This window comes from Hypanus sabinus, chromosome 8 (assembly GCF_030144855.1).
Source record: "Hypanus sabinus isolate sHypSab1 chromosome 8, sHypSab1.hap1, whole genome shotgun sequence".
NCBI classification, from domain to species: domain Eukaryota; kingdom Metazoa; phylum Chordata; class Chondrichthyes; order Myliobatiformes; family Dasyatidae; genus Hypanus; species Hypanus sabinus.
Genome location: NC_082713.1, coordinates 141,223,487 through 141,245,793, shown reverse-complemented (window position 1 = coordinate 141,245,793; position 22,307 = coordinate 141,223,487). Strand labels below are relative to the sequence as shown.

Here is a 22,307-nt window from a genome sequence, read left to right as displayed (position 1 = left end):
GACACTACCAATTAGCATAATGCTCAAAATAGGAGTATGGTACCACACAAATTGATCGAGGCTAGCAGGCGGGAGGAATTATTTTTAACAAAGTGAAGGTAGCTTTAATCCATTTTCTGCAGAATTCATCATGTGTAATCAATCAGATTACTAACAGAATAAAATACACAACAGAGCAGAACAATATTTTGACAACTTTACAAAACTGTAATAAACATAGAAAACCTATAGCACAATAAAGGCCCTTCGGCCCACAAAGTTGTGCCAAACATGTCCCTACCTCAGAAATTACTAGGCTTACCTTTAAGCCTTCCATTTTTCTAAGCTCCATGTACCTATCCAAAAGTCTCTTAAAAGACCCTATCATATCAGCCTCCATCACCGTTGCCGGCAGCCCATTCCACGCTCTCACCATTCTCTGAGTAAAAAACTTATCCGACATCTCCTCTGTACCTACTCCCCAGCATCTTAAACTTGTGTCTTCTAGTGGCAATCATTTCAGCTCTGTTATAATTGACAACAGACAATAGACAATAGGTGCAGAAGTAGACCATTCGGCCCCTCGAGTCTGCACCGCCATTCTGAGATCATGGCTGATCATTCACTATCAATACCCAGTCCCTGCCTTGTCCCCATATCCCTTGATTCCCCTATCCATCAGATATCTATCCAGCTCCTTCTTGAAAGCATCCAGAGAATTGGCCTCCACCGTCTTCCGAGGCAATGCATTCCACACCTCCACAACTCTCTGGGAGAAGAAGCTCTTCCTCAACTCTGTTTTAAATAACTGACTTCTTATTCTCAATCCATGCCCTCTGGTACTGGACTCTCCCAACATCTGGAACATATTTCCTGCCTCAATCCTATCAAATCCTTTAATTATCTTAAAACGTTTCAATCAGATCCCCTCTCAATCTCCTCAATTCCAGCGTGTACAAGCCTAATCTCTCCAATCTCTCTGCGTAAGACAGCCCTGTCATCCCAGGAATCAATTGGGACTTCTTTTTTTTAAAAATAGACCACAAAAGAACATGAGATGAAGAGTCCATGAAAGTAAGTCCATGGGTGGTGGGAACTGTTGGGTGGTGGGAACTGTTCAGTGATGGGGTAAGACAAGTTAAGTTATCACCTCTGGTGCAGGAGCTTGATGGTTGAGGGGTAAATAACTGTCCATCATAAATAACTGATCCCTTTATACTGAAACCATGCACCTTAGTTCTAAATAACAATTCAAGATGGAGGAATCCACGATATCGATTCTCCTTAGAAACTTAAGTGGTTCAATTAAGTCACTTATAATTCTTCTATATTCCAGTGAGTATAGGGTCAACCTTCTTCTTATGTCAAACTGTTTATCCAAGGAATCAGCTTTGTGAACTTACTCTGCTTTGCCCCAAAGCAAGTATACCCCTCCTTAAATAAGAAGATCAAAGCTCTACATAATACTTGAGTTGCACTCCCACGGAGTCACGGTAAAATTATATGAAATAGAAAATTTGGCAGATGCAGAAGCATGATTCATCAGAAAGAGTCCAAATTCTTTGTATTGATACAAAGTGACATGGAGCACATGATGCTCCAGAAAATGTGATTGTGCATTTTCTGATGTAACTTGTGAGGTGCTAACAGAAAATGGTATTTGATGAGTTAAGAGGAAATTTCATTTTAAATATTTAATTGTTTACTTTGGTTCAACTGTTCTCTTAGCCGTGCGGCTTTTACTTGACTGTAAACAAATTACATATAGTAAACAACAAGCCTAGAACCTCAATTAATTAGATAACCAGCAAGAACTGATTCACTGATCAGCTGATTCAGAACATGTAAAAATACAATTTAACATATGAAAGTTTTGTCAAGGCACAGTGCTTCTTAGTGCAATATGCAATGCCCAGAGTGGAGTGTCAATGGAGAGTGAACTTTGGTGACCAAGCAATTTCAGTAAGACAATGGCAATATGCAGTTTTATATTTAAAAATAGTTAAATAAATATAATAAATAACCTAAAATATGCATAAAAGCACAGTTAAGTCATGGGTACAGGATGTGCTGTAGCCCAATATGATTAGAAGATCAGCCGAAGTTCTTTTTATTATAACTAGTTGCTGTACAGGAGTCTTTGATTTGGACACTGTGGGACACCAGAGAGGGGGATATTACCACCTGGATATTTTGTTTCAAGAAGCAATCATACACGTTTGATTAGGAACTACAGAACTGGTCAAGCCAAACAAAAAAGGAACAAGTGACGAACAGTGACATAGATATAGGAATCGATAATGTAACATAAAAGGATCCTCAGCCTTACTACTTGTTCACACAGATGAAAGTTCTTGGAGCATTATAGATGACAAGAAAAACTGCAGGTAAGAGTAGCAGATATCGTTGGATGAGGTCATTTGTAATTGGGGAGTGAAAGAATCTAGTGGCTTTCAAGGGTAGTATAGATGGTGTTTTCTGCAGCCAGATCTGCAAGTCCCAATTGCCATATTAGCAATGTCAAGGTTAAGATCTCCTTAAGACTGCATAAAGGAACTTGAAGTACAAGTTACCTCTGGTCCAGCTAATCTGAGGGGGAGGTTCTGTTGAAGAAACATGAGCAGCTTGGGTCCAAATTAAATAGCAGAACCACAATGGTAAGAATAGAATGCTTTATTACCTGAGCCACATGCAAAATGTATGACATTATTAAGATCAGAGAGATAAATACATGACCAAAGACTGGTGTGGAGGAAATGGGTTTCAATTTGTGGAATGCTGGGGAAGGATGGAGTAGTTCTCTTGGGCAGACTTCACTAGAATCAAGCTGGAAGCAGCACCCTAACCAGTCAAATAGTTAAGGTGCTTAAATATGGCTTTAAACTAAACAGCAGAGAAAGATGTTGTGGAATAAAATTTGAGAAATTAGACAATGACAGATATGAATCTGTGGAAGTCATTGCCATAGGCAGCTCTGGAGGCCAAGTCTTTAGGACAAAGGTTGATAGATTTTTGATCAGGGCATTAAGGGATACTGGGGGTGGTGGCGGGGAGGCAGGAGATTGGGGCTGAGAGGGAAAATGGATCAGCCATGATGAAATGACAGAGCAGACTCGATGGGCCAAATGGCCTAATATGTTATGGTCTTGCGATGAAGCTAACTGGAATCTATCAGGAAACAAATATACAGACAGAAGACATCTCCAACTGCAGAGCATGGAAAATTGATGAAGCAACAAAATTGAAAATTGTCTGAAGCATGCAACTTTTATTTGAAGACAGACAGGTAAGAATTAAGAGCTAAAAAACAAATGGGAGCAACCCAAAGCCATTACACAGAAGTTGTTGCAAAGTAACCAAAACTAAGCATTAGACATGTTTTTTTAACAAGATAAATGAAATAAAAGTGGAGGGTAGGAAAAAGGCAGTATAAGGATTAAAAAACCAAGTGCAATTAGGTGGATATAGGAAAATAGACCTTAGGATCTTAGATAACTGCCACCAAACAATAATGGATAGAGCATAACACACAACTGAAAATAAGAGCAATTTGATCATAGAAGAGTTTTATCTTTGTATGGACTACGCAAATCAAACTGACAGTTAAAAAAAAAGAGAACTTCATGGTGGTTTTCTAAATTAGTACACTCATGAACCAAGACTGTGGGTTATATTAGATGTACTATTTTATAAAAATTGAAAGAATTAATTAATAATCTTGTAATTAAAGGCCTTTAGAAAAGAGTGAGAATTTTGTACAAAAAGTGGAATTCAAAGTCAGTCGTCAAAATACATGGCATGGAAGCAGACACTTTGGCCCAGCGAGTCCACACCGACAGCAAACAATCAAGTAACACATTCTGCATTCGAACCAAATCCTACTAGATTCTACCATTCTTCTACATATCAGGGGTAACATACAATAGCCAATTAGCCTAGCACCCCATATTTTAGAAAGAAATTGGAGCACCTGGAGGAATCCTATGCAGTCATAGAAAGCACACAAGGTCAGGAATGAGCCCAAATGCAGACAGTATAATGAAAGGATTAGAAAAATCAAAAAGTGCTTAAGCCAGATACTCAATTTTACTTCCATAGTTTTAAAAAATTATTCTTTGAAAGGAAATAAAACTCACAATAATATTTATAGGGTCTTTAACTGTAGCAATTCAATATTATTTGACAATCATCTCCTAAATAACAAGTTGTGAGGAGATTAAAGGAATTACTTATAATTTTTTGGTTACTGTACTGAGATCTTACCTGAAATCGACCCATTTTCACAACTCCGGCTCCAATACCAATAGCTGCAACTGTGTTTGTCATGACATTTTCCTCACGAGAGTCAGATTTGCATTCTGAGACAGCAACATTATCATCTAGCTGTGGGACAAGACCTGGTAAGAAAGGAAATTAATTAAAATTGAAATCACTTATAAAGTGAATTACATTCTAGAAAACAGGATTCAGAACTTTTAGCCAATTAGATTTATGTAGAACAGTACCGCACAGGAACAGGCTATTTAGCTATGATATCTTGCTGAATGTGATGCCAAGTCAAATTAATTCATTCAGCATGCACATGACTCACATCCCTCTATATTCATGTGCCCCTCTAAGCACCATTAAAATGCTACCATCGTATCTGTTCCCACAACCACCCTGGGAACATATTTGAGATTTCTGCCACACTTTGTGGAAAAAACTTGTATCATACATCTCCTTTAAAATTTCCCACTTAATTTAAAATGATATCCTCTTGTATTTGGTATTTCTACCCTAAAGAAAAAATTTTGGCCATTCGCCCTATAGATGCTTCATATTCTGTTACTGATGAAGGCCAGCAAGCTCTGCAATTTTGTTATCACACTAGCTACTTGAGTTGCAATCTTCAGTGAGCTATGGATTTGGAACCCAAAATCACTCTGCACATCAATACTGATATGGTTCCTGCCATTAACTATACATTTAAAAAGCAGTTGCTCACCTTGCGTTTTCACAACTTTGACAGTTTGTCAAAGAAAAATTAAATGACAGATACCCTTTTACTATTATCAGATTATATCTGTAGTTTTTAAAATTGATATATATTTGATTATTCCATTTAGGACTGTCAAGCCTCTTACAACACACACAAATCCGTATTAGAATCGTGTTTCATTAGTACATGCTTATCCAACCTTCTTTTCATGTTGCAAAGGACCAGCACCTATACACCTTAAATACAGAGTAGCAGGAATACCTTTTCAGCCTCCACATATCAACATTTTTTGCTGAATAATGAAGCTTCAAGCAAATGGCATTATTCTCACCCCCCTTCCCCACCCCAAGAGATACTACAGGACAAAATTAACTTTTACCTTCTGCAGTCAAGCTGGTTGGTATAAGACTATGAACAGAAGACACCACTGAGCCATTCATGGGAGCCACACTCTGATTATAGAAGAAAAGGCTAGTTAAATGAAAATCCAAGCTTTAAAAACATGCTTATATTATCAAATTATAAATATGCATAAATTTAAATCTTTAGAAATTTACAACATGGTAACAGGCCCTTCTGGACCAATGAGCTTGCACTGCCCAATTACACCCCTATGACCAATTAACCTACTAACCAAACATTTTTGGAATGGAAGAGAAAACCCGAACACATGGAGGAAACACATGCGGTCACAAGGAGAACGTACAAACTCCTTGCAGAATTGAACCAGAATTGCTGGTGCTGTAATAGCAGTACGCTCACCAATACACTACCATGCCACTCTCATACCATGGCAAGGTTATAAATTACCATAGCAGTTACAATAATTTGCAAGAGGATATAATCTTATGGTGTTTTGCAGATGTATTACTAACAAACCTTAATACAGGACAAACACATGTGGGGGGGCATGTTTATAATATACAAGATTTCCTCATTGGGTAAAGCTCCATCATTGCTTTAATATGCTGTGTAAATAAGCTTCTGTTTTACTCCATGGAGCCAATGGAGCTGAGGGTGGATGTCAGTCATGGTTGTGTACACAGACTGATCAGGAATGTGCATTTCAGAGCAACACACACAAAACGCTGGAGGAACTCTGCAGGCCAGGCAACATCAAGGGAAAATAATAGTTGATGTTTCCAGCCAAAACACTTCGGCAGGACTTGGGAAAAATAAGCTGAGGAGCAGATTTGAAAGATGGGGGTAGGGGAGAGAGAAACACCAGGTGAAACTTCGAGCAGGGGATAAAGCTTAGGAGTTGATTGGTGAAAGAAGCAGAAGGCCATGGAAGAAAGAAAAAAGGGGAAGGAACACAGAAGGGGGGATGGGCAGGCAAGGAGATAACATGAGAGGGGGAGAAGGGGGTGGGAAATGGTTTACTGGAAGTTTGAGAAATCGATGTTCATGCCATCAGGTTGGAGGCTACCCAAACGGAGTACAAGGTGTTGCTCCTCCAAACTAAGTGTGACCTTATCCCGTCAGTGGTGATGGCAATGGGTGGACTTATTGGAATGGGAATGGCAAGTGCATTAAAATGGGTGACTACTGGGAGATCCCGCTTGTTCTGGTAGACAGGGCGTAGATGCTCGGTGAAGCGGTCTCCCAATATACATCGGGTCTCGGCGATACACAAGAGGCCACACCGGAAGCACCAAACACAGTAAATGACACCAGCAGACTCACAGGTGAAGTGTTGCCTCACCTGGAAGGACTGTTAGAGGCCATTAATGGTAGTGAGGGAGGAGATGTAAGGGCAGATAAAAACAGTGAGGGTGATAGGGAAATTTTTACAAAACAAACTAATTGAATTGGTAAGATGACAGCAATATTTTAAATGTAACATGAAGATCAAGGTTTTAGCAGAGACCAGGAATATGCAAGGCATTTCATCCAGCCATCTTTCTCTTTCCATGTGCGTAATACCCTGCCTTGGTGCATTACCAAACATAATAACATTAAAAAGACAAGAAGACACAAGGCAAAATTTACAGTCTATATAATAGCAATGCAGCAAATGTGCAGGACACAATACAACAATAACCCGTATCATACAAACCAATTGTACATAAATAAACTCTTAATACTTTTAACTCAACTGAAAAAGCATCAAAACCATTTTTGCTTCCCCTTTGTTTTAAACGCACACTTTGTTTTAAGCAAAAGCGTCATTTATTGGAAGTCCAAGATGGTGGCACAATGCAGCTTGCAGTGGCCACTCCCAAACTGATTATCTGTTATTTTTGAAGTGTGGTGCCATGCGCAATCATAATCGATTGAAAACGGACGTGGGAGCACGGAGGAACATCGGGAAATTCCAGGAAGACCTTCTTCGTTGCTGCTGCTGCTGTGAGGTCCGGGACTCTGCTGGGAAGAACAGGCTTCCAGTCCTCGGGGTCATGTTGCCGATGGCCGTTGGCGGGGCCATCTTAATATGCTCGGCAGAGGATGGTGCTCAGAGAAGCTGTGCCAGAGGGGATGGTCGTCGGCTCAGAGGTTCGACGAACTCAGGTCGCTTTCGGTGTGCGCTGCATCTGTGAGGCTGGCTTCGACGGAGCTTCCAGTGTGTGCTGCGTCTGCGGCGCCCTGTAAGTCCATAGCAGGGGTAATGCAGGGGTACTCCCTTCTGCTGTCGGCGTGGGACGGCGAGTCTGTCGGAACCCTGGGGACTTGCAGAAACTGTGGTGACTTATTTTGAACATCTTGTTCAAAATAAATTCTTTAATTATATTTATTTTAATTATATTTATTTTGAACATCTTGTTCAAAATAAATCCATTAGTCCTTTAACATCTTGGACTATTTTTACTGTGCCCATAGTCTGTTTTTTAATCAATTATGTTATTGTTTGCACTGTTGTAACTATATGTTGTAATTATGTAGTTTTGTGCAGGTCTTGTAGCTTTAGTTTTTGGTCTTGTTTTTGTCTGGTGGATTTGGAGCTCCTTTCTGGGGAACACACTAGACGGTAGCACGATATTAATACGCAGCAGCCTCTCCGGACTCTGGATTGGGGATTGCCAAACGTTACGTGGATTTTCTGCTGTAGTCTGTTTTGTCATATGCTTTTGTGATATCATTCTGGGGGAACGTTGTCTCATTTTTTAACTGCATTGCATTTGTGGTTAATAAATGACAATAAACTGAATCTGAATTTGTTCCTAACTGAAGGCAACTTATTATAACCAACTCTACTGTAGAAAATAAAAAGAAACAAAGTTTCAATTTCTGAAAATTGTATTTGACACTCTTTATGATGTAAGCAGTATTAAATACCTTTTTGTGGGGACAACTACTTGCAGATTTCAAAAACTAAGGGCAAAGTCAAGATTTTGCAGAACTTGAGATCATTCTGATTATTAGGCATATGGCAAAGGCCAATAATAAAAATAAAGTTTGATTTAAGAGGTATGGTCATTATAGGAGTGGCCATTGTTAGTGTGGAGAACTGACACTTTGGCAAGAAGAGGTGGAGGCTACGATTAAGTTTTTGTCAAAGTTCCCTTTATTAAAAAAAATAGTACCTAGAGTAGAGAGAATGGATTCCAGGTCAGTGATGTGATCCTCATGCAAGATATTGGATATCTGTGAAACCCCATTCTCCCTGATTCACCTGCAAGTAGTACATCCAGTCTGCAGCACCTTGCAGACTGCTTGGAAACTGGAGCTGAAGCTAGATCACCTTCAGCTCATTCAGAAGAATGAGGAGGTGACAGATAAGAGCTACAGGGAGGTCGTCACACCTATCTCATCTATCAAGTCACCTCTCATCCTCCGTCGCTCCAAGGAGAAAAGGCCAAGTTCGCTCAACCTATTCTCATAAGGCATGCTCCCCAATACAGGCAATATCCTTGTAAATCTCCTCTGCACCCTTTCTATGGTTTCCACATCCTTCCTATAATGAGGCAACCAGAACTGAGCAGAGTACTCTAAGTGGGTCTGACCAGGGTCCTCTATAGCTGCAACATTACCTCTCGGCTCTTAAACTCAGTCCCACAATTGATGAAGGCCAATCCACTGTATGTCTTCTTAACGACAGAGTCAACCTACGCAGCTGCTTTGAGCGTCCTATGTAGGACCCCAAGATCCCTCCACACTGCCAAGAGTCTTACCATTAATACTATATTCTGCCATCATTCCTGACCTATCAAAATGAACCACCTCACTGACCTGGGTTGAACTCCATCTGCCACTTCTCAGCCCAGTTTTGCATCCTATCAATGTCCCACTGTAACCCCTGACAGCCCTCCACACTATCCACAACACTTCCAACCTTTGCATCATCAGCAAATTTACTAACCCAACCCTCCACTTCCTCACCCAAGTCATTTATAAAAATCATGAAGAGTAGGGGTCCCAGAACATATTCCTGAGGCACTCCACTGGTCACTGATCTCCATGTAGAATATGACCTGAATACAACCACTCTTTGCCTTCTGTGGGCAAGCCAGTTCTGGATCCACTAAGCAATGTCCCCTTGGATCGCATTCCTCCTACTTTCTCAATAAGTCTTGCATGGTGTACCTTATCAAATGTCTTGCTGAAATCCATATACATTACATCTACTGCTCTACCTTCATCAATGTGTTTAGTCACGTCCTCAAAAAATTCAATCAGGCATTTTTAGAAAGGCATTTAACAAGGCTCCCCATGGTAGTCACATTCAGAAACTGAGGAGGTACTGGATCCAGGGGAATTTGGCTGTGTGAATTCAGAATTGGCTTTTAAGGAAGAAGGTAGTAGTAGATGGAACTTACTCAAACTAAAGGCTGGTGATCAGTCGTGTTCCACAGAGATCTGTTCTGGGTCCCTTGCTCTTTTGTTTTTTTTTAATATAAATGACTTGAATGAGGAAGTGAAAGGGTGGATAAGAGTGCTTAAAGATGATACAAGGGTCAGTGGTGAATGGTGTGGAAGGTTCTCAATAGGTTACAAAAGGATATTGATAGGATGCAAAGTTGGGCTGAGAAGAGGCAGATGAAGTTCAATTCAGAAAAGTGTGAAGTGATGTTTTTTGCAAGGTCAAATTTGAAGGCAGAATATAAGATTAATGGCCAGATTCTTGGCCATTTTGAGGAACCTTGGGGTCCATGTCCATACATCCCTCAAAGTTGCTACACAAGTTGATAGGGTTGTTAAGAAGGCATATGGTGCGTTATCCTTCACTAGTCAGGGAACTGAGTTCCTGAGCTAGTAGTTAATGCTGCAGCTCCATAAATCTCTGGTTCAACCACACTTAGATATTGATTAGATCTGATTTCCTCACTATAGAAAGGAGATAGAAACTTTCGAAAGGGTGCAGAGGAAATTTACCAGGATGCTGTCTGGATTGGAGAGAATGTCTTTTGAGGATAGGTTGAGTGGGCTAGGGCTTTTCACTTTGGAAACAGGTGATTTGATGGAGGTGAACAAGATGATAAAAAGGTATAGTTCAAGTGGACAGCCACAGGCTTCTTCCCCCCAGAATGGAAATGGCTATTAAGGCATAATTTAATAGGTGATTGGAGCAAAATATATGGGTGATATCAGAGGAATTTTTTAAATATACATAATTGGTGGTATGTCTGCAGAACGTGCTGCCAGGGTTACTGGTAAGAGACAGATACAATACGGACATTTAAGGGACTCTTAGATAGGATGAAAGAAAAATGTGCAGAAGGATTCGACTGATTTTAAAGTAGGTTAAAAAGGTCATCACAACAATATCTGAAGGACTTGTACTGTGCTGTTCTGTACTGTTCTATTTTCTATGTAACACAGAATAATGGGCCTTGGTTTAGTGTACTATGCTTTAAGCACCTTTTCCAATGTTAAAAATATGCTGTACATCTGAGACAAATCTGCAAATTAATAAAACTCTACTGCAGATATAAACAAAACAAAGTACTGAAAATATTCCTCAACTTGAAATACTTTTGGACCCAATAACTCGTCCAAAGACAGGACAGCTATTTTTTATAGAAACCGTTTGCTTTTGGTCCATTGCAGGTTAAACCTGTTGCAACTCAAAAAATATTTTTGCTGCTATGCAACTGCAGTTTTTCAAACATATGATTTGACAGCTCAAAAGACCAGTACAAATTTAGCCAAGCTGCTCTGATGACAAAAAGAAATCTACAACATATACTCGGTAGACCTAATGTGAATGTTTCTGAACAACAACTTATTTTGCAAATAACAATGCTTTATAGCCCAAAAGGCCTGTTGAACACATCTGATATAGCTCGATTACATATGGTTAAATGCAATTCACAATCAGGTTTAATACCGCCAGCTTATGTTGTGAAATTCTTATTTTATTGCTCCAAATTTGTCAACGTGAATACACTGCCTCTAACAAAATTAGCTATTTAAACTACACCTCCAAGTTTGAAAAGTTGTGTATTAATATCTTGACACTCACCTGCACTGATGTAAAAACAGGCACATTTTGTACAGTCTCTGGGCTCAGGGCTCGTCTTAATTGGGCATCCAACGTGTCCAAAGGTTGTTGTGACTGAAGAACAGTAAGTTTTAAATAATCTATGAATTCAGATCTATAAATAGTGCTTAACCTCCCCAAACACAAGCTGATTTATAATATTATTTCAGATTTAGTTTCAATGCAGCTGCAAATAAAATTTCCTGAAAAGTATCAACAAATCATTTTGCAGAGCAAATAAATAAGCCGTTCAAATAATGCAGTTCAAAGAATTAAAATACAATCTGTTACCAATATCACTTCTTTCCTGAAATATATGATTGAAACTCAAGCTTACGGGGTTGTAAACTACTGAGAAGTTAGAAGTTGAGGCAGTAAGAGTGATAAAGCAAAACTCAAGAGTAGCTAACACATTGGATCACACACCTCCCAAAAGATAGTTTGAAAACATCAAAGATGTTGCTCAACTACTAGCTCATCTGATCTCTTGGGCACAATTATGTTGCAGACATAGAGAAATTATACAAACCTGCAAGAACACACAATTTCCAATACCTATTTATATTATTCAAATTTCTGAACTCCAATATATACCACAAATCCAGATATATCAGACCATGCTTTTAACTGTCAATTTTTACTTTAGGAATTAGTTCCAGGAAAAAGAATTAGGAAGTGAGAGACCAGAAGTTATTTTTAACTTCTATTTTTAAATTTTTTTAAAAATTTTTAAAAAGCCAAAAATGTTCTATAATAAAAATTGCAGAATCTAAAGTCAGTTTCCAGAGTCAAAATTAATTCATTTCCAATTTCTTGCACTATGTTGAGGGTTTCTAGGCAATAGGACGACACTAATTGAAGGATCGCCAAGCTGAGATTACAGATGACAAAAGTGCACAAAAAGACTGGAATCAAATTCAGTGGTGCTAGAAAATTTGTGAACCTTGTAGAATTTTCTGTATTTCTGCACAAAAATATGACCTAAAATGTGATCAGATCTTCATGCAAGTTCTAAAAATTGATAAAGAGAACCCGATAAAATAAATGAAACACAAAAACATTATACTAGTTCATTTATTTGAGAAAAATGATCCACTATTACATGTACAGTATTTCTTGGAAAAAGTATGTGAACCTCTGGGGCAATGCCTTCTACAAAAGCTATTTGGTGTCATGTGTTCCAAATCAATGAGATGAGATTAAAGGTGTGGGAAATAGAGGTAAAAGGACAAAAAGTCAAGGTACTAACAGAGCCTGTTCTTCTCAAGAAAGATCTGTTTATGTGCACCATGCCTTGGTCAGAAACAACTTTCAGAGAACCCTAGAAGAACTGTAGAATTGCATTAAGTTGGAAAAGGCTAAGAACTGAGTGTTCATCAGTTCACAGCAAGAAAAACTGTCCACAAATGGAGGACATTCAGTACTGTGGCTACTCTCACTAGGAGTGGGCATCCTGCAAAAATCACACCAACAGCACACGTGCAATGCTGAAGGAGGTGAAAAAGAACCCAAGGGCAATATCAAAAGACCTGCAGAAATATCTAGAACTTGCTGAATTATCTGTTCGTCTGTCCAATATAAGAAAACACTGAACAAGAATGGTGTTCATGGAAGGACACTACAAAGGAAACAACTGCTCTCCAAAAAAGAAAAAAATTGCTGCACGTCTCAAGTTTGCAAAAGACCACCTGGATGTTCTACAACACTTCTGGGACAATGTTCTGTGGACAGATGAGGCAAAAGTTAAACCTTTTGGCAGAAATGCACATTGCTATGTTTGGAGGAAAAAGGGCACTGCTCACCAACACCAAAACCTCATCCCAACAGTGAAGCATGGTGCAAGGAGCATCATGGTTTGGGACTGCTTTTCTGCCTCAAGGCCTGGACAGCTTACAATCATTGAGGGAACAATGAATTCAAAATTGTATCAAGACATTTTACAGGCGAATGTCAGGGTCACATACCTCACCTGAAGCTTAATAGAAGTTGGATAATGCAACAAGACAATGATCCAAAAGACAAGAGTAAATCAACAAAAGAATGGTTTAAAAATAATATACATGTTTTGGAATGGCCAAGTCCAAGTCCTGAGCTTAATCCTGTAGAAATGTTGTGAAAGGACCTGAAGCAAGCAGCTCACACAAGGAAGCCCACAAACATCCCAGAGCTGAAGCAGTTTTGTAAGGAGGAACGGCCTAAAATTCCACCAAGCCAATTGTGCAGGACTGATCAACAGTCACCAGAGGCGTCTGTTGGTTATTGCTGTAAAAGGGGGTCACACCAGTTACTGAAAGCAAAGGTTCACATACTTTTTCCAACAAATACATGTAATATTGGATCAGTTTTCTCAATAAATAAATGAACAAGTATAATGTTTTTTTGTGTTATCTATTTAATTGGGTTCTCTTTATGTAGATTAGGACTTACATGAAGATGTGATCATATTAATGCAGAAATAGAGAAAATCCTACAGGGTTTACAAACTTTTTAACACCACCATCTTCCACAATTACTTGGTTCCAAAGAGGTAGAGGAAGGGTACAAAGAAAATTCACTGGAGACAACAGGAATCAAATGAATTCAGCATATGATGGATGAACACTCAGAATTTAATACATTTTGGAATAAGGAGCCAATTGCATTGGGACAGAAACAGGCAGAATTTATGCTAATGATCCTGTATACAAGTACTGAATCAGCCTTCAATAACAATTAACTATACTCAAACATGATCACATAATGATCCTACAAATAAATTGATTCAGCACTCTAAGACCACTGGCTGTCACATGCATGTTAAAAGGCATTTTGTGAACAGAAAATTTCAAAGAACATTCACTTGCATATGGACTGATGGCATATGTTCATCCATATTTGGTAAACAGAATATAGACAAAAGGAAGCAATTTATCCAAACTGTGTTTTGCATTGACAGGTTTAGCTTGCACTGCATACAATAATTAATAACTTACAGTTAAAAGATTAATAAGCAAGACAAAACATGCATCAGATAATTTTCAATCAAGAGATGAATCACATGCAAATGGCATGGCATACAGAGTAATAAATTCACAAAGAGCACTTGGGTAATATTATTGCACCTGGGTTAGTGAAGGTCCTGGAAAAGGTGGCAACTGCTCAGTGGGTGGAGTGAGAGCCTGTTTTAATTGTTGGTCAAGAGCTTCCGTACTTAACTGTTGCACCTACAAGTGATGAACGGGAAGAGGAGTTGCATCAACTAAGGCCATGTGTGAATGACTTATCAAATATTGGTCTTAAAAGATACTCCCAATTTTTCACAAAAAACAGTATTCTCCAAGTAAAAAAAGGAAGTCAGCGTTTCAAAATACAACACAACATTCAAATAAAGTACAAAACATTCAAAGTATATCCTAGGACACAGATTTGATGGTTATGATTGTAATTTTTCTACTTGATCATGAACATCATTAACTTAAAAATAACAGCACTTTATATGACAATTCCACAGGTACACAACTTCAAGAATCCTACTGAAGTAGTTTTAAATGTTGCATTTCCTTGCAGGCAGTTTAAAGGAACGAACGGCAGACACCTGAAAATAGGAACCAAGGCTGCCACCTTTTACAGAAAGCTGCACAACAAACTAAAATGTTTATGTGGTGAAATATTTAATAATTTGAATTATTAGATGAAGAGGTAGGAAGATTTAGTACAGTTCAGACTGGCACTGCAATCTCAATAAAGACTTTTAGTGCTTACATAAATTAAGTTAAAAATGTTGATGTATTTGAAAACTGCACTGTTACTATTAATGCAGTTTTCTGGTTTCACATTCTTACATAAACATTAAATATTCATGTCATTTTATGTGTTCTGGGTTTACTTACGGGTAATCTGCCAAGCGGTGGTTTGGATGGAGGCGTGCCTGGTCGCCCACTGGGCACAGAAGGAACAACTGCTGGATAACTGGAAGGAGTCAAAGGTTGCTGGATAGTTAATGGAAGTCCTGTAGGGCCAAGAGGTAGACTGGAAGGAGGCATGATAGAACCTGTGGTAGCAACTGGGTAGGACGGGACAGTAACTGTTGAAGTCCCTGGGATACCAGTTACTTTGCCTGCAGCAAGTAAACTATCAATTGTAGCAGACTCTGCATTCAATCCCATTTCTAAAGGTGCTGAAATGTGAGGACACCCTCCAATGCTATGTTCACTGAACAACGATCGAAGCTTTTCATCCAAAGTCTTGATGTCATCAATGCCAGTGCCTTTGGTATTTAAATCTATGTCAACTTCAGAATAATGAATATGGGGCTGATTTGGAAGAAAAGCTGTTTGAGGTTGATTATGAATCAGTGTTTGTTGTACAGAAGGAACGCTGCAACCAGGTTGTGCAGATACTGTGCCAGGTACAGAGATCTGGGATGCCAGAGGCACAGAAACACCCACAGGATGAGGTAGAGTAACATTTTGTGCACTAATTGTTTGCACCACAATGGACTGGCTCACAGGAGTCTGAGTGTCACAAGTGGATGGTAAGGATGGCGGTGAAGTAGAGACTGCCAGAGTCATGCCACTACCTTCTATCGGCTGATCTTCAGCTTGGGTTGTACTGCACAAAATCTCTGCCTTGCTCTGTAATGTACTCAGAGGAGCTGACGATTCTGCCAGACTGACCACAGCACCACCACTAAGTTGTTGAGAAGCTTGCACTATCACAGTCTGGGTGAAAGATGGAGAAACTGAAGCTGAAGGCCCACCACTGATTGCAGCTCCTCCAATCAAATGTTGAACAAGATGCGATGACAGTGGTGGAGACACTGAACTTGGAGCAGAAACACTTGCAGTAGAGCCTCCAATTATTTGCAGACTTATCTGGGATGATTGTGGTGGAGACATGCAAGTTGGAATGCTTACATTGGCAGAAATGCCACCAACTGACTGCTGAGCTGGCTGCGAGGCTGGAGGCAGCAAAGTAGTGTTAGAGACAATTACGCCAGCAATGGTTTCATTAGTTAACTGCTCATCTGATTGTGACTGAATACTTTGCATGTTGGCTTGAGACGCAGAACTAGCAGCTACAACAGTAGCAGGTCCTGAGGATGTCACCACTGTTTGTGTATTAATTCCTTGGCCAACACTAGCCATTTCTGGAGCTACCACAGAAAATGGTGGGATGGTTTGGCTGAAGATAGGAGGGGCAGTACTAGGGCCCTCTTGAAAAGCTTTGTGCTTTAAATCTGAAAAGGCTTGTTGCAAACTCACTGACGAAGCTGAGTGTGACAGGTTTAGATTGTGACCATGGGAAACAGCTGTAAAACAAAAAAAAATCAGTTATCAGTTAGCATAGGATGTCATCTGATTCCTTCTAAGCACAGCTAATTTTCAAAAGGATCTAGTGCTTTCCCAGCACATATGACTAATAAACTCTTCTCTGGCTTCCAGCTGGGTACAGGTATCAATTTTAATCGATGTTTCGATGACAAACTCTGCCATCTTCATCAGGGTTGATGCCTGGGCATGTCTGGCCTGGTGGTATATATAACCCTGTTGCCTGTCCCATCTGATTGTTTAGTCCTCATCCAGTCAGGTTTCCGTTGTCCCACCTTGTTTACAATTAAATTCCAGTTCTTACTTAGAGCACGACCTTTGTCTTTTGTTAAAATATGTTTTCTCTAGTTTTAATTCAATGGCTTCTTTCACCAGGTGGTCCCAAAACCCATTGTTTTGTGCCATCAAAGTCAATCCTATAGCCATTGTGAATGCAATGTTCCGCTACTGCTGATCTTTCTGGTTAACCCAAACAGATACACCTCCTGTGTTCCTTGAAGCGGGTTTTCACTGTGTCCCCCACCTGGCTGATATGTGCTGCTCCGCATTCACAGGGAATCCTGTAAATGCCAACCGTCCTGAGCCCCAGGTCATCTTTGACCCACATAAACTAATTTGAGCTTCTTTACAGGTTTATGAGTGGTATTAATCCTGTATTTCTTTAGGATCTTTGCAATCCTTGCAGAAACTGGAGAAATATAGGGAAGACAGGCAGTAGCAATGGGTTCCTCCACATTGTTAGGTTTCCTTTTTTTTTCTGCTGGTATTGTTAAAGGCCCGATTGATATCCTTCACCTTTTAGCCATTTTGTAAGAAAATTGTGCGTAATCGGCTTATTTCGTCGTGGAGACCTCCGGGTCCAAAATAGTTTTTGCATGGTGAAATTTCGCAATTTCGCTGACTATTTCGCATAGTCAGTGTGATAGATTCTCTGACTTATTACCTCACTAAGCACTTACAACCGTCCTGTCTCCCTTTGTTGGGACGGACAACAGCGTATATATACCACCAGACTAGACATACCCAGGCATCATCCCTGATGAAAATGGCAGAGTAGATCATCAAAACATCAGTTAAAATTGATATCTATGCCCGGCTGGAAGCCCGAGTTTATTCGACACTATTTAAATCTTTCTACAATTATGAATTCCATGGAGCATGTGGAGATCTTCCAACAACCAGGCATTCTTTCTTTCTTTCTTTCTTTCTTTTTTTTTCTATAGGGTAGTTAGGGGGGAGGGGTTAAGGGGAGGGGGTATGGGTTATATACATTGTTTTTTCATACTTTGTAATCATTTAAAAATGCAATAAAAAAAGTTTAAAAAAAAAACTACAGCTCTAAACATGTTGATTTCTCTGCCCATGGAAATGTTTCCTAATCGATTGACTGGGATGGGATATCTTGTGGTGTTCTTTACAAACTAAAACCCCTAAACGCAATATAATGTGCTGGAGGAACAGAGTAGGTTGGGCAGTATCAATGGAGGGAAATGGGCAGTTGATGTACTTTCTGGTCATGACACCTCATCTGGACCAGTTCAGATGAAAGGTCTTGATCTAAAACTTCAGAGTATTTGGAAGTGGCAAGAATTTTGGAACTGGGAAGCAGAGAAAACTAATACTTGAAGCACATAAATTGTAAAATCATGTAATCAGGTACAATTAATATTGAAAAGGGAAATACTGTACTTTCAGATAACCCATCAGGATCACAACCAGCCAAATAAAATTTGTCTATAAATAATTTCATGTCTTTTAAAGTCACTTTCACCAATCCTGGCAGCATTTTCTCCATTTTTACTCTTTTGAAATACTTCTACATTCTAAAAAGCAATCAAATCTTGATTTATTGCTCTAGTTACAACAACGTACCTCCAGTTCACACTGTTCAAGTTTCTCATCCCCAGTACCATGCTACCTAGTTAATTCTGCAGTTTTGATATTCATCCAAAAGGGAGTTAGATTGAATTATACACAATACTCTAATTAAGACATGTGCAGTTTTTTTTTCCTTTAAGCTTCTTGGTTTTATAATCAATTTTCTCTACCACTGAAACAAAGAATCCGGCAAGTTCCACGCTCCTGCCATCTCGAAAACTACTGCTTAGGTTAAATTATCACAATACTCTTACCAAAAGGTTTACTTTCCACTTCCCCTGTTCAATTTCCATCAGCATACTTGGCCATTCCACTAACCTGTTCATATCCTTCTGATAAATGTTTGAAATTTATGATTCTCTGCCATATTACTTACTGCATATTACCAGCAAACAATGAAATATTCCTTTCAAGGCAAATAATAATCCTGCAGAGAACAATGCTGTACATGTGTTTCCTTACACTCAGGGAAAAAACAAAGAGGAAGGTGGGGAAGAAAGAGCGACACATTCAGCACAGTTCTCTATCCAAAACCCAATGTTAGACCCACAATACCATTGTTCTGTACATGTCCTTGTTGCGAACAAGTCAACTTACATCAATTGCAACCTGCTCAAATGAAATCAAGTTAATTTAGAAACCCACTCTTACAGATCTACATCAGCATTCACTAATAGACCAGTTAATTTGGTTCTGTAGGTTTACTATATTTTCCATTAATGATTCCTTGGAGATAATATTGTAATCATAAAAGGGCCTGGCTGAAGGATACAGTAATAAGTCCTATTTGTGATAGATGTCATTCTGAAATTGCGTCTTTAACTCACATGTTTTGGTCGTGTTCATTTTTGGAGAAATATTGGAAAGATATTTTTGATATTATATCTGCGGTTTTGAATATTGATTTACAACCTCATCCTATTACCGCAATTTTTGGTTTACCAATGTTAGATTCACAGCATTTATCTTCTTCAGCCCGTCGAATGATTGCATTTCTAACTTTGATGGCTAGAAGATCTATATTGTTGAATTGGAAAGAAATTGATCCTCCCACTGTATTTAATTGGTTCTCTCAAACTATGTTATGTTTAAATTTAGAAAAAATTAGAAGTGGTACTTTTGAGACTTCTACTAAATTTGAAAAGTTATGGAGACCATTTATTCAACATTTTCATATGATGTAATATGACCCTTTGCCAAGTACATTTGATTTCCCAGCTTTTAGCTTATGTATTTTGAGAGGACCGGAAATGACGGCATTGATGAATACTTATTTTTGTGAGATATTATAAACAGCCCACTTTTTTTTTTCCTTCTCTTTTGTTTGTTTTTTTTTCTTTTATATTACTTATTAGCTATAGTTATTAGATTAGATTAGTTAGTTCTGCATTATATAAATTTTTTTTTGTTTTTTTTTCTTTCTTTTTTCTGTTTTTTTTATATTATACATTATGAAATATTTAGATTTACTATGTCCATACATATATCTTATGGCTTATGTCTTGGTAAACTCATTTATATTGTAACTATTATGTATGTTTTTTTTTTCATATGTAATGGAATGTGTATGTTGGTAATTTCTTTATCAATATATCATCTGTATTCTGTCCATATTATTAATATTAATAAAAAGATTTAGAAAGAAAGGATACAGTGATGGTGCAGCAGTTAAATTCCAAGCTAATAATCCTAAGACCAGAGTAAAATGACAATATAACAGCTGTGCAATGTAAATGCAGTTAATCTTAAATTTATATTTTAAAAAACTCAATCATTCTTTGTAATAATGTCCACAAAAATGGTCAACTGGTTTTGCCTCAGGTTCACTAACATTTTTCAGGGAGATAAACTGCCACCCTTCACTGATATTACTCCAGATCCACCAATGTGATTTGACTCAAGTGCACTCTGAAATGGCTTGGAAAAATCAGATGTACCATTACAATGACAAGAGAAAATTAAAACTTGACAGATCACTTTACATTAACTTATCCACAGAATTCGACTCTGTGCTAAGTTATTCCTAGCACAATCAACTTTGCCCAATACTCCTTGCAAACAGCTGGAGTGTTCATCAATCAAGCAACAAATTGATGTGGTAATTGATACTCACTGAATTATACCTGGCAACGTACTAGATTCCTGCATCACAATCTCCAAGTACATCCTGTGTCACCAACAGGATACATCCACTGCCACTGGATTGACATAATCCATGAATTCTCATGACATTTGTCCTCTTCTGAACATGCTTTCAACACAACCCTTTGTACCATCCAGTTCTCTTTCAATTTCCTTCCTATCACAAGCAATCTTTATGTTCTCTCTGCTGCCCCACTGCTATTTAAATTACTGAATTTCTAACTTCTCCCAATTCTGATGAAAGGTCTTTGACCTAAAATGTTAACTTTCTATCACCAAACTTTTCTTTTTTCCATTTATCCATACTTTTTCTATTTCCTTTAGTTTTTCCTTTTGCCAACCAGAAAGTCTGTAGCTCATAACATATAAAATAAGTAAAGTCAAGTCAACTTTTTATTGTCATTTCGACCATAACTGCTGGTACAGTGTATAGTAAAAATGAGACAACGTTTTTCAGGACCATGGTGTTACATGACACAGTACAAAAAACTAGACTGAACTACGTAATTTCAAAAAAACCAGAGCAAGCTACACTAGACTACAGACCTACACTGGACTGCATTAAGTGCCCAAAAACAGTGCAGGCATTACAATAAATAATAAACGGGACAGTAGGGCAAGGTGTCAAAAGTAGACTATTTTAATGTTTCCCCACTCATACGTAATTAATTTAGTTTACATCCCATATATTTCTAGTTTAACTCTGGGATTAAAATAGGATTAGTCTGAAAGGCTTGATATTGATCCAGACTTCGAAGGCTGAAGGGCCTGTTTCTATGCTGTCTTTTTCCATGACTCTACAGAGAACCAGTGGGTTTTTTTTTGTTGTTCATTTGTCTTTTTGCAACATTACATTCCATAACTGTATTAACATTCATTCTCTGGATTTAATCATGCTTCCATTGTTCCACCAGTTCATAGTTTCCATTATAAAGATCCCTGTTCTAATATTTTATTTATGGTCACAATTTTTGAGTTCTGTAAGCAATCCACCTAACTTCTACACCAAGGTCTACCTCAAATCAGGTTTTGGTTTCTTCTTGGCCCTTAAGATTTCAACTATTGCTTTTCTTAGAAACAGCTCACCTCTCTTCCACTATTTTATTCATGCTGAAAACCTTCCAAGGTACTTGTAAATGAATATACAATACCAGCATCCGCAGCCTTGTGTTGCTATTTAAAAATAAACATTTTTTTCCCCTATATCAGGCTTCTCATCAACATTTCCTTGGGCAAAGTCTCAACTTTCGCCAAGGATTTCCAACTATACCAGTTGAACCCCTTGTCTTTACAAGACTTTCAAGGTGCTAATATTAATACATCTATCATTTACCATTTATTAAATTTAACTATATACTAAATAAAAAGCATAGTATTTATGCATATTTCAGAATGTAATTGCAAGGTTTTCCGATTTAGCTGCCTTTCCACTGAAATGTAATTATTTGATTAGTTTTAATTAAGAGCATTTTAGAATAAGAAGTCATAGATTTGGAATAAAATTAGCACATTAAAAGAACTAGTGTGCTGATCTTTTATAATGGATGCAATATTCAAAGAAATGTATGATCTTTTGGTTTCTAACTTCAATTCTAAA

General features: G+C 38.3%; 1 protein-coding gene across 16 annotated transcripts in view; it reads right to left on the bottom strand.

Moving 5' to 3' along the window:
* wnk1b (WNK lysine deficient protein kinase 1b) overlaps window positions 1-22,307 on the bottom strand; it is a 143,778-nt gene that overhangs the window by 25,598 nt on the left and 95,873 nt on the right. For 15 of the 16 annotated variants that reach the window (XR_009513676.1, XM_059978020.1, XM_059978026.1 and 12 more), the window contains 5 exons: window positions 15,251-16,671; window positions 14,483-14,584; window positions 11,364-11,456; window positions 5,340-5,412; window positions 4,243-4,376 (listed from right to left, as the gene is read on the bottom strand). Coding sequence is in view for 15 of the 16 variants with exons in the window: in XM_059978020.1 (XP_059834003.1) it covers window positions 4,243-4,376; window positions 5,340-5,412; window positions 11,364-11,456; window positions 14,483-14,584; window positions 15,251-16,671 (1,823 nt within the window). In the remaining variant the exon portion in view is untranslated. The remainder of the gene's footprint in view (window positions 1-4,242; window positions 4,377-5,339; window positions 5,413-11,363; window positions 11,457-14,482; window positions 14,585-15,250; window positions 16,672-22,307) is intronic. The other variant, XM_059978029.1, reaches the window with a different exon arrangement.